The sequence below is a fragment of the Notolabrus celidotus genome, chromosome 16, assembly GCF_009762535.1.
Source record: "Notolabrus celidotus isolate fNotCel1 chromosome 16, fNotCel1.pri, whole genome shotgun sequence".
NCBI lineage: Eukaryota > Metazoa > Chordata > Actinopteri > Labriformes > Labridae > Notolabrus > Notolabrus celidotus.
This window is the reverse complement of record NC_048287.1, coordinates 26,789,763-26,804,792: the sequence shown is the minus strand read 5'-3', so window position 1 is coordinate 26,804,792 and position 15,030 is coordinate 26,789,763. Positions and strand designations below refer to the sequence as shown.

Genomic DNA, 15,030 nt, shown 5'->3' with positions numbered 1-15,030 from the left:
ATAATTCTGAGGTCATTTGCCGCCTTTTCATCGAGTCACTATTCTTCTCTCTCTCTTCACCTCTGTCAGAATTGAATGTGACCATGTAGTGAGATCCTTGGTCATCCTTCTGTTTGGTGACCTTGACTGTGTCGGGTTTGATCGAGAAAAGGTCGTTCAGGGACGCCTCCACCTGATCTGATAAGGCAGTGACTGAGATGGGTCCTAAAACACAAAACACGATACATACCACATAAGTCATAGATATGCAGTACTGTCCTTTTTGTACTGTTAGGACACTTTTGGCCATTACTGTGTTTTCATGAATTATTAGTAAAACATGTTACCAGTCTTTGCCTCTCCATAACCGAGGGTGAAGAAGGTGCTCGCACAAAGATGGCTGGCACAGCTGCTGTTGACAGTGACCTTCTGGACCTCCTTGACCGGGGTAACGTTGCTGGGCCAAGACTTGAAGGTTACATCCTGAGAAAGTGCAAGAAGTTGATTAAAGAGAGGTGAGAAAAAGTGAGCTGTACTTTAACCTGGTTTTGTTTCTGCCTTTGCTCTCTAATATCACGTTAAATAATAAGTGATGAGGATTATGGTGCTACCAATGAAGCTAGCTCACGTTTCTGGTCACATCCTCTTTTTAAATTGTGTGTTTGACATCTGAGACTACAGGCATGTTTCCCAAAATGACAAACATTTTCTTTAAGGGCCGGCCCGTGGCATAGGCAGCTCAGGCAAGTACGAGGGGTGCTGGCCGTCCATAGTGGGTGCCGCTTGCGCCCTAAATGAGTGAAAATTTGAAGATAAAGGAAAATGGGGTATTGTTTTACCTAATAGAATTTGGGGTTAGATTGCTGAGTGATGCCAGTATGCATTTAAAAGCTTGGGATTCACTTTTGGTTTTCAAAAAAATGGTTTGCAAAGCAGTTTTTGAAGTCTAGGTGTTCATGATTTACCTGGTTTTGCTTTGTTTTGTTTTTTTTCTTTACACTTTGGAAGCTTAATTAGATAGAAAATGTAGGCTAGGCTTAAATAAGCATTTTGCTTCTGGAAATGCCTTTCAGTCATCAATTCATACATTAATGTTGCTTTTTCAAAAGTGTCTGTACTGTGAAAATGACTGTGTTATATAATGCCTGAATAAATTCTACTGCAACAACTTTATATATTTTGAAATTGTATAATTTCTTTCCTGCTAAATATCAGTGTTATTACCATTTTATTAATATTCTTTAAGAGGTAATTCTTATTTCAAAATTAAGAAAACCCCTAAGACATAAAGCTGTGTGTCTTTAAGTATAAATCATGTGATGTGATTGTTGGTGGAGTTGGTTACAATTCAAGGGGCACCAGTTGAAATCTTGCCTAGGGCCGGCTCTGGGTGGAGACACTGATCTGTGAATAGTGATTTTAAGCTGAAAACACCTACCTGTTCCTCCTGAAACACTTCATAAGCAGCCACAATGCTCTGAACCTCATTCACAGCGTCATTTGTCTGGTACTGCGTGAAGGCACTGTTGTCATGGAACAAGCCCATGTTGACACCTGCTGCGCCCTTGTATTCCTGTTGCAGAAGTTCATAGTAGTAGCTAAAGAGAGAGACAGTTTGTCAATTTACAGCTTCACGAAAAAACAGCCGACTATGAATTCATGATGGAGTTTATTAGAGCCTCAGGACTTACTATTTCCCTCCCTCTAGAAACAGCAAATCCGAGGTTTGTGAACTCAAACTTTTGGTGTAATAGGGTTGATATGCCACCTTAACCTGTGATAAAAATTCATTTATATGCTTAAACGTTCATTCCTCAGTTGGTTGTTTCTGAAATGTCAATAAAGAATGACTTGCAGTGAGAACATCAACTTTGAGGTGATCTCTGTTCGTACCTTATCTTCTGGGCGGCTGGTGTTGCTGAGGTAGAGCTCACATCTGTCGTCACAATTGATTTTCATCTTGTAGTTGCCACTAGTTAGAGGAACCAAGAAGCCTCGGGTTCGTGTGGTGAAATCATCATACCCATTAACAAAGGTGAGAGGCATGTCCGGAGTCCACATGCTCCAGTATCCGGGCGTGTCCTCAGTGTAAGTGGAAACCTCATCCAGGGATTTGGGCTTTGAGTTGTTCCACAACTCCACAAAAAAGCCTCTTCCCTCTGTGTTTTAAAGGGAAAGGTGAAAGGTGATGTAACAACATTAAGATCTAAAATAATCATCAATAAGTCCACCTGTAGAAGCATTGTATTTTAGTTTCTTTCCATTCTCATGGAAAGTTACAGTTTCAAGCTGCTCTAGGTCAGAATTTACTGTTTTTCAATGACAAAGAGCTGGAGTCAAAAAAAATGAAGTAAAAAAAGGCAATATGAAAGCTATAAAAAATACACAAGTACATATAGAATAAAAATAAATAAATAAAATGTAATTCTCCTTTTTAATTGACTTCTTTAATCTTTGGTATAGTTCTCTTTATTCTTTTTTATCTCCATATTTTTGGTTTTACTCTTCTATAAATCCTGCTTTTTCATTGCACTCTCATGTCTTCATTCAGATACATTGAGATCTATAAATATTTATTTAAACTATTTTTTAATTTCTTGTCTAATCTTTATTATTTTTGCCATCAAAGGCTGCATATCTGACAATCTCTCTCCATATGTCTGAAGTTCTTCTCCATCAAGGAGAAATACTGCATATGTTCTGCTGTATTCAAGCTTTTGGCACTGCTATGTCTCCATACATGACTTTAACTGAAAACAAAAGAGTTATATCATTTTCAGTTTCATGTAGTTTGACTTGAGTTCTCAGGAAATAAAGCAGGCATTCTCATAACTTCATGAATGTTTAAAATAATAGGCAGAGTTATCAATATAAAATAGTCATTGGCCTCAATATTAAATCAGAAGCATTACTTATCAAATGTGGATAAGTGCAACACTCAAATTTTAATGTTCCAATTTTCTTTTTAGTCAATGTAAGCACTCTTTCTCACGTGCATACCTCAAATGAACATCCTTGAATTAAGAGGAAAACCTAAGCTTTTTACTGAAGCAAGAAACACACGCTCTGTCTGCTGTTGTCATCAGCGCTGGGAGAAGGCGTGTGTGTATGGCGTAAGATTCCAAATATGTACTTTTGTCGATCAGATAGCATTATTTTGTTACAGTCCACAGCACATCAAAGTCCCTCTGTCTCGCTGACTGTGACAAGTGATGAGACGAATCCATTACCTTAAAGGTGACTGTTTTGTTGACTAGTAAGGGGGATGCTTTGGATTCTTGCAGGGGACATAAAGTGAGGCAACGGAGCGAGATATGCTTTGGTTGCATTGGACAAAAGGACCGAAGAAGGACAGGCGTATTCAATTCTTACTTGGGTAGATTGTGGTATTGTTGTTCATCTCGTGCATGGCTGTTCTGCACGTTATTCCGTCATCGGACACACTCTTGATGTCACATGGCAGGCCTGAGGAAAGAACAGAGTGTCAGTGATTGAAGGCATGTGTCAGCTCACAATTACTTTACACTGATTCAGAAACACAAAAGGGACCAGGTAACCGCAAAGTGACTTTTACTCATCATGCACTCATCTTTATAGACTCTTAAATTCAGCTGACATAAAGAAGTGTTTAAAAATGATTAATTTTGCATTGGGGCTATACATGTCATTTAATTGGGGCTCTATTCAAATTATTTACCGGGGTTGCATTTCCGTTATGTATCACCACTTCCTGGTGTAATTACTGATATTTTAGAATACAGTGAAGTGAAGCATGGATTGTAATTGTTTGACATTTGAGAGTTAGAAGGAGTCGAGTCAAGTACGCATTACTATATGGAGGTCTCTTTTGAAACAGGCTGGAAACCACCACAGCAGATCCTCACACTTATTCTTTTTAAGGTTACTGATCTAAGCATACTTTTTTTCTCTTCTTTTATCCTCTGTGCTGTGCTGTTCTTCAAAAATTGTCCCCCAAAAATATGGCATTTGTAATTGGTGGTTACACTTTTGATTGAGGAGAAACTACAGTGGATTCACATTTCAAAACTCATCACTGCACCAATCCCCTGCAGAGAAGACCTAGGGGTGTAAAGGTACACGTGTTCCACTTTTGAACAATCTGAAAGCATGCATAACAAAAAGTTCTTCAGAAGACAAGAGCGCCCACCCCCACACATGCTCAGCTGGTCCTGGCAGTCACAGTGAACAAGAAGAAATAGCTTTAAGGTTCCCTGCTACCATTAAAGTCTCCTGTTTGGGAACACTTTGGTTTTCCACGAACTGCAACAATGGACAAAGACAAGTAGTGTGCTGGCATTGTTCAACAATTGGGTACATTTCTTGCAACACGTCCAACTTGTTTCCACGTTTGAAGCAACACCACATGAGCGCTAATATCACTGCTCTTTTCGACATTTAAACAGACATTTATTGGTAATCCTGACAAAACCCATCGACATGTTTATCACAGAAGATCTACGACTATACTCAGTTGTTGAGAACACAGGATTTAAACACATATTTAGCCGTGGTACACAATTCAGCTACAAAGTCAAGCAACAGATGCTGTTGTGTGCGGCTTGTCCAAAGTATCTGCTGTCACGTTCTTGACTGATGGAACAAGAACCAGAGATACCAATGTGGTTTTTTAGGTTGATATGTGCTCAAGGTGCATTAAGAAAAATGTGTTGGATCAGTAAACCTGATCTCACACCTTTGAAAGTAAAATTGAGCTCGAGAATAAATATTTATTTTGAGTGATTTTTTATTATAGAATCTTTTATCTATAGGAGAGCTTTTTGGTTGTAGGTTGCAGTATTATCCTATTTCCATTCTATTTCATTTGTATGTTTTATTTTTTTGTTTTGTTTGATTTAAAAATAAATCTGAGGAGACTAACATGAGTGAACTATCGATGCTGCACTTCAGACAACGTGTGAAAGCTCTCTTAGTTCCTAATCAAAGAAAATACATTGTATATGTTGTGTTTGTTTTCCTTAATGTACTGAACATGAGCCAAAAATGAGGTACATACTAAAGCGTGACTTTTGTGTACTGTCACATCTCTCGCTCTTACTATTCTTTTATTGTTTTTATTTATTGTTATATTGTGTATGATTATATTGAATTTTAATATCTGTACAGCACTTTGGTCAACTGAGTTTGTTTTAAATGTGCTTTATAAATAAAGTTTGACTTGACTTGACATCCCTAAAATCTAAGTTTTAAAGGTTGAACATGCAGGTTTTGGTACAATAGTTTTGTGCATACTTGAACAACCTTTAATGATGTTTATCAGACTATAACCCTTAGAGGCGGCATATCTAATCATCTCTTTTCATATGCCTCCAGTTACATCGGGGAGAAATACTGCCGGGCGTACAAAGAAAATAAATAGTAGTCAAATAATAATAATAATAAAACAGGCTTTAAAATATCAAAATAGCTAAATGCAGAATTGAAATCTTTGTCTTAGTTACTTTTATGGAAATAAATATATATATATATATATATATATATATATATATATATATATATATGCAGTAAAACTAAATGTGTGCTGCTATGCAGACAGGATAGACAGATAGATAGATAGATAGATAGATAAATAAATAAATAAATAAATAAATAAATATATAGATTGTTAAGATGTTGTCTTTGGCAGATTATGAACGCCAAGTTGGGAAGCTGCACAGGAATGACATAACTTGAGTTGCAGTTCTCGAGAAAAGCTACCAAACTCAACATGCACGGCTAGACTGGGTTAAATTATGAATATATGCACAAACTAAATCTGAAACATAGATTTGTGCAAGCCGGTTACAGTTCCACGTGCATTATCACTGACTTTGTCCAAGACTGTGGAGGAATGATCTTTAAATCATGAATAACAACGCCAGATTTTGTGAATGTGGCTCTGATCTGTCATGTAATGAAGACTCAGTTCTTCACCTGCTCGGTCTTAAAAGCGCCCTGAGATAACCTCTCATATGATCGAGTGAAAAATAAATAAAAGTGAGTCCAGTTGACTGAAGTGTTAATCTCTTTGTAACTTTTCGTCTGAAACACGTGAAATGACCCATGGAGTCTTGAACAAGACACGATCTTGTTCTTGTCATGGTCTGCTGTGCCTCTAAGCTTTCAGAAGATCATTCCTCTGCCGTGTGACGACTCTGAAGTTTTCCTTTGTTGTCAGGTCTTAAAGTGTACTCACATTCTTTAACTTTGACAAGGATTATCACCTTTGTATGACTTTGAGGCCCAGATAATGGGTTTTGTTTTGTTTTGGAGACAAACCACGGACATGTATTCAAGCTGAAGACTGTCAGCATGGGAACAAGACGAATTGTTGAGTCTGAGTGTTCCAACTTGACTCGACTCAGAGCGGCTAATTACCACCTTACAGCTATTACGGAGCAAACATGGGCTTAGACAAAAGACAGAAAGTGTGACATAACAGTGTGTTTTTTAACTTTTCTCATTTTTGGTTTTAACATTACACAAAGATGTACAAAAAGAATGCAATAACAAAGATTAAAGATAGAATATAACACAAGAAAAACTGCCAAACTATAACAAATCCACTCAACCTGTGGAGCAGATGATGATGCATTTTCCCCGTTACAGGATCCATTGCTTGTGTCTACTTTTGTTTTTTATATGCTCACCATTTAGCACCAGCTTTTGCAAAATCATCTTTCATTTTCAACCTATCTGTTAGATTTTCCATCAAAAAGATATCATGATGGCTTTCTTTGCAGCTGCAAAGAGAATCTTGACCAAGTTTTGGTCACCTCCACGAGCAGTTCCCTCCAAATGTCTCCAGTATAAAATAAGACAGCGTCAAGGGATCACATGACCCAACACTTTGCAGAGAACTGAATGTATAGCAGCCCAGAAGCCAGGCAGCTGAGAGTGAGATTATGTTTGCCTTGCTAGCTGTCTGTCGTTTTCTCTTCCTGAGACTATAGGGACTACGAGAACCTGTAGATGAAGTAAACTTGATGTGTGACTTCTCAATCTTCATTTGCTTACACACATACAGTATATTCACTTGAGTTTCACTCTGCAAAAACACTGAACACAGACTTCCTTGACAATCTATCAGTGCATTGGATGGCAGAGCAAGCCGTATTATTTGTCCAATAATTCTTTAAAGAATTCTCTAAAAGCCAGCAACAACACAAACATTGCCAGGAAGCTGTTCTCATTTACCGGAAATAGGTTCAGCGGCCCATAGCAGACTCCCACTAACATCCCCATTAATGCACAACCTCAAACTCATGATATATAAAAACGACATATAGTAAAAATCTCACCCTACAGTTTCAGTGAATAGAAAAAATTAGCTTTTGAGATCCATTTTAGCATCTGAAAGGTCCCTAATTTAACAAGTCTTGACATACTTCTTTGGTCTAATTGTACATATTATTGTAAATGTACAGTTATAGAATTGTTTTTGGTAACTTATCAGTATTGCTGCTTTTTATAACTTTTTGTTTAGCAAGAGGGAAGGTCATCTTGGGGCTTCTGACCTCCCCTGCACAATGTTTTTTAATTCCATTACATATATTGTTGTTGTTGTTTTTATGATGTGCAAATAAATAATAAATATATCAGCCCCACCACCTCCCTGGCTTTCATCTGTAGGCTAGAGGTTTTAAGAAATCATCTCATAACTCCTCCATTTTCTGCATGGAAAATAGATCTGCAAGGAGTGATGAGGTTGGAGCCTTGATTCCAAATAAAGCTTCAACCAATACAACATGAGTTGTCTTCCTGAGGTGAGTTCCTCTGCTGTAGCAAGTAAAGAACTTCAGTTTTGTTGCACTTCTGCACCAGCTTGATTTAAGGTTGATTTAAGGCTCCCCTCTTCCAGAGGTGTTTTGTATCCATCTATGGATACCTGTCCTTGTACATTCAAAATAAACTCCACTGGTCTGGTTGTTTCAGGCTATGATACTTTGTAAAGTGTGTAAACAGTGCAAGTAAATCTGTCTAAGGGTAGGAAACTTATACCAGGTGAGTGTTTGGTACGTTGTCAGTCTTGTGATGCTTACCTCCAACCAGAACACGTGCTGGCTCATCGGTTTCATCGAAGAAGCGGCCGTGGACTGTCAACAGAGTCCCACCCATGATGCTACCGTTGGACGGGGAGACTCCTGTCACCTCTGAAAAAGACAAATACACATTTCATTTATAAAGAAATAATGCTAAACTTTTCAGAACTACTCCTGAAAAAGTGCCACCCTGAAGCAGCTCTATCTCCTTGCACAACATACCTGCATAGGACTGGAACATGGCAAGCCTTTGCTTCGGCGTTGATCCATACACAGAACGAACCTTGTACAGCTCCGTTTTTATGAGGCTCCTAAATTTTTGAGAAATAATTCATATCATGACATTTGTTTTTAAAGTTACACTGCTGTCAAATAAAACAATCAATAACAAAAGAGTTGAGAGTCCTTTTAAGCAGCCACCTAATCACATTTCACTTTTTCTCTCTGCACTCTCAGAGGCAGAATAAACCAGGTGTTTGGGGAACTATTCGAAACAATAGAGGTGTTGGTATGTGAATGTTAAACACAGGTTCAGATTACAGAGTTGCTACAATGGATTTATGTGTTTGAACGAGGCTTTACCTTCCATATGTGTTGATGAAAGACGCGTTCTGATTCCCTGTTGGAAAGGAAACAAATTTTTGAAAGGACAGGGTGAACTTAATTATCCCGAAGGAGTCATTTGTTTTACAGCTAGCAGTGCAAAACAAGAAAGAAACACACTAAGAGCACTGAAATGTAACGTAGGTAAAGAGTCGCAAGTGTTAATGGTTAATTTTATAGGTGAATGGTACCAGGGACAAATTAGTTCTTCGGTCTGTTAGTTTGACACCTGGACTGACTATATCTACGATCATATAGCAGCAGCTTGTACTCTTCATATAGGGGGTGAGTACAGTCAGCCAGAATAGCCTGAGTTAGCTTCGTAGCTCTAAAAAAAATCAATAGTTTACCAACAGTGAGATCAAAATAAGTTAAAACACACAGAGCATGAAACACTGTAAAAATAAACAAACAAATAAATAAAATAATCATAATAAGACACATAAAAACAAGACACTGAAAAAAATTCTTAAAGACACATAAAGCACCTTAAAAAAAGGATAAAAGATACTTGAAACTTATGGCAGTAATTGGACATCACACTCTCACAATGTTTTCAAACCTCTTCTAATTTTTAAGAGTAAGAGACCCAAACCAGCAGGGTTTTTTAATTATTATTATTATTATTATTATTATTATTATTATTATTATTATTATTATTATTATTATTATTATCTTTAAAAATATATATTTATATTATTATTATTATTATTATTATTATTATTATTAGTAGTAGTAGTAGTAGTAGTAGTAGTATTTTTCTTATTTTAATAATTAATGTTTTTATTTTTTATTTTAATTGTAATGGTACGTTCATTATCTGGATAGTCCTTTAAAAGTTCATGATTTTGCACCTGTCCTTTTGATGCACCGTGAAGCACATTTTGAAAAGTGCTCTATAAAATAAATTTAATTATTATTATAAAAGACAAGGTTAAAACAAACTCCAGAATAAAACATTTTCATAAAATGATCAACAGTCGACATTACAATTCCTCAGTTTATAATAAAAATACAAACTTACCGACATACGTCCCCGTCATTTTGCAGCTCATGGAGCCCCACCATGAGGATTCTGAGTTCAGCTGGATGTTGTATCTTGAAAAATATTCAGAAAACATTAAATGACGCACCAAATACTTTTTGTAAATCTGATTAAATTTGATTGATGTTGAGAAAGTACTTACAGCTCATCTGAGTTTGGTTTCAGCAGCTCACACGGCATTCCTCCTGAGTAGGCTCTGCAATTAACAAAATCATATTCAGCCATTTATTAAAAGACTTCAAGGTTCAAGTGTTTGGGTTCACTTGAAACAGGTTGGTTATAAGGAAGCAGAGTCAACTTTATTTTTTTTCTGGTGCCAAACTTTTTTTTATTAGTTCTATTGGGGACACTGGGAGGCTGTCCTCACACATCACTTATTTGAGACTGAACCCCTCACAGAGAGAAGAACATTTTAACTCCTTTACCTCAGAAATCTGACATCCAGGCCATTGGTGCTCAGTCTGCTGTTGCTTCCGTAGACATCACTGTGGGTCAGCCCTTTGAAGGTAAGCAAGGTGCCTGCAGGGGATTTTAAGCTGGTTTTAATACAAAGCTGAAACTTGTCACAGTGAAGCTCTGCATGTTGTTGTAGAAGTGAACCGTACCTGGGAGACCGCTGGTTGGAAAGAATTCATTTGCAGTCGGCGTGTACCACCAGCGGACCTGAGAAGAGAACAGACACAGACTATAAACACATAATCCAGACTTGACTGTGAGATTAATTCATTAGTAAATGGAGGTGCCTGCTTTAACTTACACTGAGCCTGCAGTGATATGATCTGGGATTGCCATTGCATGTTTTGCTTCCAGGAATGGGAACGCCGTCCACAGTAACTCGGACATAGTAGTCACCGTATTTTAAGGCACTGTGAGGACAATGATTCCCATATTTCACTTTAAAAGTATTCAAACAGTGACTCATGTATTTTAAAAAAACAATCTTTATGTATCTGTAAGGTGGCGTCTTGGCTTTAAGGCTACCTGGTGTAACACATTATCTGGTTGCTGTGCGATGAGTCTCTCTCCACGTCACAGGGGACCGACCGAGTGTCTGACACCAAGGTCACTTGGTTGCCAAAGTTTTTGTCATTTGGATTCAGCTGGAACTGGTTAGCCTCGGCAAAACCTGGAGAAAGCCAAGACTTTAACTTAAACAACACTGAATCTAAAAATGTTCCTTCAGGCATAAGTTAAAAAAGCAAACAGATTGATTCTTCTGAAGGAAAATATTTGGCGTAATATAAGTATCAAAGTTTAGCTTAAGTTCCTTTATTTAACTAACATTTTTAAAACATCTACAACTTCAAATTAGATTAATTTATGTGTTTCTTGTCTTCAAAAATTCACTATAACATCATCTTTAACAAAACAGACCAGTTCTGTGTGAGGTTCGAGTCCCTTACCGGCTCCAAAAATGGTCAGCTGTGTTGCTCCAGCAGCACTTCCCACTTTGGGTTCTATTTTGACAACATGTTGAGCATCTGAAATACGCATGAAACATAATATGAGATTAGGTTTCTAATTTAGTCCAATTTCAGGATCAACCGCAAAAACAGTTGACAAACATTTCTGCTGATAAGATGACACTCCTGTGAAGCAAACCATTTTCTATTAAGACGACTTCAGGCCATTAGCTACTTACTTTTTAAAATAATTTAGCTTCAAAAACGTCAAAGAGAAGTAAAAACACAAACCTCAGTTTACTACATTTTTGTACTATGTCTGAAACATGTCAATGTCTTAAAACAATTGCATTTTATGTCTGCATGTGCATGTAACTATCACAATAACAGCTGACATAATAACATTTTAATGACACTATGAGAGAGATGAATGATATCTGCACCATAGTGTAACAACCTGCAATATCAAATCCAAAAATATCACCACATCTAAATCAGCAAGCAAACTAAACTTCCTGCATCCTGTCACAGAACTTCTCTTTTCAAAGTACAACTACACAGGTTTAATAAAGTTTGAATGTTTGTGAACTTGTTCTCGTCTACTTACTACAGGAGCACCAGAGTGTGAGGAGGAGTGGCACCAGCTTCATCGGGGACTCCATCCTGGAGATTTCCCAGGTTTCCTGACTGTCTCACCTGCAGCCTGGTGTGATTGAAGGGCTGAATGTTGGAAAACTGTAAAAGAGAATCTAATAGCACAAGTGCCATTTCAGAAAACAGTCCTTGAAATAAAAAAGAAAGTCCACATAAGAGGGGAAATCATAATATTTAAAGCTGATATGATAAAGGAAAAAAAAAGACAGAAAATGCTTTACAGGTTGGTCACTGATGATGGAAAAGATGCAGAAAATAACCTCAACAAACACATTGAGGCACATTAAATCCCATGATTTGTACAGAATAATACATAATGAAACAACACATTTGATTCTTTGTGATGTACAATTGAGTGAAGCTCACCGTTTGAAACCGCTGTTTGTCCGCTGAATCTCAGATGTCAAAAAGAGATAAAGAGAGAGACTCTGGCTGTACAGTACTCCTCTCTCTCTCTCTCTTTATAACTCTGCTCTCTGTCCCACCTCTCACCTGAGGCTGGAGGGAGGGGACTGCTGAAATCAACCCAATCTGGTTTCCACACAATTACTCACCTCCTCACTCTCAATCTGTTGTTGCCATCAAAACAAAGATATCTTTATTTTTAAATGTCCCGGAGTCAAAGCAGGTAAAAAAAAAAAGGCATGGTGAGAGAAAGCTTCAAAGGAAGGATAAGAATCAGGACTGTAATGGAAGAGAAGAGGAAGTTGTGAAACTGTTATCAAAGGTACACAGTAGATTCATGAATGGTCTGTCAGTCAGACAGTATACCAATTGTTATACTACCAAAATGATAAAGTTGATTTGATCAAATTTACAACATTATGTGAAAAAAAGGTAACATTAAACGTTGAGTAAAATCATTTGATACACTGTCTTTGTGTTGTTGTAAATTAAATATGCAGCTTCAATAGTCTGCAAATGCCAGGAGAAATGTGCATGTGATAACAGTCAGTTTGTATTTACATTTTACACAGCATCCCAACTCTTTAAGAGACAGGGCATGATTTAAAGCAGGGGTTCCCAAACTTTTCAGCCTGTGACCCCCAAAATATAAGTGCCAAAGACTCGCAACCCCCCCTGTCCCTCAAAGTGTTTTAATGTGGCTTCATTTAGCTCCTCCACAGAAAATTACCCTACCTACATGAGCATATGGCTGTGTTTCCTGTGCCTTTATGAATTAACCTTCTGATACTCATGCTTTTGATAATGAACTGTTCACTAACCCTAAACTTAGGAGTCATCTAGCAAAAAGATAGGCAGAAAACTCTTTACTTTTTTCTATTCTGTTTTCTATTTTCAAGGTTTTATTTCAAGTTTAGCTTCTATTTTGGTCAATATTCTTTACTATAATGGGTAAAATGTACTATTTTTACATAACTTAAAAAAACAACATCCTGGAAGACATCTCAAGACCCCCCATTTGTGTCTCGCGACCCCCTAGGGGTCCCGACCTACACTTTGGGAACCCCTGATTTAAAGCTCCTTTGAGGAACTTTCAGTCTGTGTCATTTTTGGCGCCCCCTCTGGACAAAGTGGTACCTCTTTTTTCTTTGATGGTTTCTTCCTGTATATGTTCTGACAAAAAATCCTCAGCCTTCTTTCTATAGACGTTGAAATTTATAATTAGAAATCTTTGCTAACAAAATTTGAAGAACAGACTTTTTCAGTAGCTTAAGGAGGATCCACGACTGACACCTACACCCTGCTAGCAGTTTTAGTCAGTAAAAGTTACTGCACAGAAATAGACGATCATTATACTGATGGGTTTATTTGCTATTTTTGGACATAAGGAAGCTTCAATTGTAATGTCAGTCTGTTTGGTAACCAGCTAAAAACTCCTCACAGGAGCTTTAACATAAGAGAAACTGAGTATGTGCCACACAGGGAATTTTGTTCTTAACATGACTGGCATGACCAGAGACTTCTCCAGGCAAAGTTTACCTGTCAGAGTGACAAAGGGAGGAGGACCTTCTATTTTTACAGAGAGGAATGTTGCATGCAAGTCCATGACAGAATCTGATAAAACACAAGTTCATGAAGGCCTCCATGATTGACAACATCAAAGTTCCTCACAGCCTCTTTGATTCAGTGCCAGCTTTTTTATTTGTTGATGGATGATTGAGTGTCGTGTTTTAAAAGGTGTAATAAAATGCTTACAAATGCTAGGCCACCAACAGAGATTGCACAACAGCTTTAATTATCTACTAATTTGATGATTCTTTAATGATTTCTGAATGTCTCCAAATAATCAAATACAACCTCCCACTCTTATTTTGGCTAAACTATTTTGGTAATGGAATAAAACATCTTAAAATAATTTCTGTTGCTTTACCTTTTGCTTGTTCATAGTTTTTTGTTATCTGCAAAGCTGTAGTAGTATTACACTAATATTAAACCACATGTTATGATGTCAGAATCTTCTTCTATCTATTATTGATTTACAAAACATCAGTAGTAGTGAAAAAATCAGCAGAAACATGGAATGACAAAACAGACAAAAAAACATTTTTAGGGCTGTAAAAAAATAAAAGGAATACATGACACTGTTGTGCACTTTATTACAATAACCTCCAAACTAACTGTACATTTTCCCTGTTTAAAATATTAAATCTTGATCTAACTTTTCAATATGATCTTTTGAGATTTTATAGATCCAAGTTCAACTTTAAGTTCATTCTTAAAAAGTCATAATGTCTCTTGAGGACCGGAGTAAACTGACATTGTACTAGAAAAAAGAAGGCATAAAATCACAACTTATTCAAAACACCTGACATGGAGGAAATAAAGAAAACATCAGCAATAAGTACAATCAAGAAAACAGAGATTGAGTAATAAATATAACACGTCTATGAAACATTCTCAGTTCATATTCAGTGGCCCTGCATGACCCACAAAAACAAATCACATCACCAGATGTCATTGACTTTTTATCCATGTTATTATAAATGTCTGACGCCGCTGTCAACAGGTTTAAGTCGCACAAAGTGAATCAAGGCACGCACACAAAAAATTTCACAATAAGCTGCACTGAAGCATCTCACACGCATGTACGGTATGTACATGTGTTTTTATTTTGCATGTGTTTTATTTCCTTATTATAACGTCTTTTGGATTAAACTGGTTAATAAATCAGAATCACGCTCTACATGTTATAAATGTGAACAGTAGTGATTGTGAAGAGTTTTTATTACAGATATAAAAGTTGTTTTAAGGCTGGATAAAATAACAGAAACTAAATTTAATCTGCTCATTTGACTCTCTTTAAAAGTTTAGTTTTGATGCT

The 15,030-nt window shown here is 37.0% G+C and overlaps 1 protein-coding gene across 1 annotated transcript in view; it reads right to left on the bottom strand.

Moving 5' to 3' along the window:
* LOC117828328 (fibrocystin-L-like) overlaps nt 1-11,752 on the bottom strand; it is a 57,315-nt gene extending 45,563 nt beyond the window's left edge. The window contains exons 1-17 of the mRNA XM_034705368.1: nt 11,698-11,752; nt 11,091-11,168; nt 10,669-10,813; nt 10,445-10,553; nt 10,293-10,350; nt 10,113-10,206; nt 9,830-9,883; nt 9,667-9,740; nt 8,622-8,658; nt 8,262-8,350; nt 8,040-8,150; nt 3,352-3,444; nt 1,873-2,138; nt 1,671-1,753; nt 1,418-1,577; nt 327-462; nt 61-204 (exon numbers count right to left, since the gene is read on the bottom strand). Of these exons, the coding sequence (XP_034561259.1) occupies nt 61-204; nt 327-462; nt 1,418-1,577; nt 1,671-1,753; nt 1,873-2,138; nt 3,352-3,444; nt 8,040-8,150; nt 8,262-8,350; nt 8,622-8,658; nt 9,667-9,740; nt 9,830-9,883; nt 10,113-10,206; nt 10,293-10,350; nt 10,445-10,553; nt 10,669-10,813; nt 11,091-11,168; nt 11,698-11,752 (1,786 nt within the window). The remainder of the gene's footprint in view (nt 1-60; nt 205-326; nt 463-1,417; nt 1,578-1,670; nt 1,754-1,872; nt 2,139-3,351; nt 3,445-8,039; nt 8,151-8,261; nt 8,351-8,621; nt 8,659-9,666; nt 9,741-9,829; nt 9,884-10,112; nt 10,207-10,292; nt 10,351-10,444; nt 10,554-10,668; nt 10,814-11,090; nt 11,169-11,697) is intronic.
* Between the last annotated feature and the right edge of the window lie 3,278 nt (nt 11,753-15,030).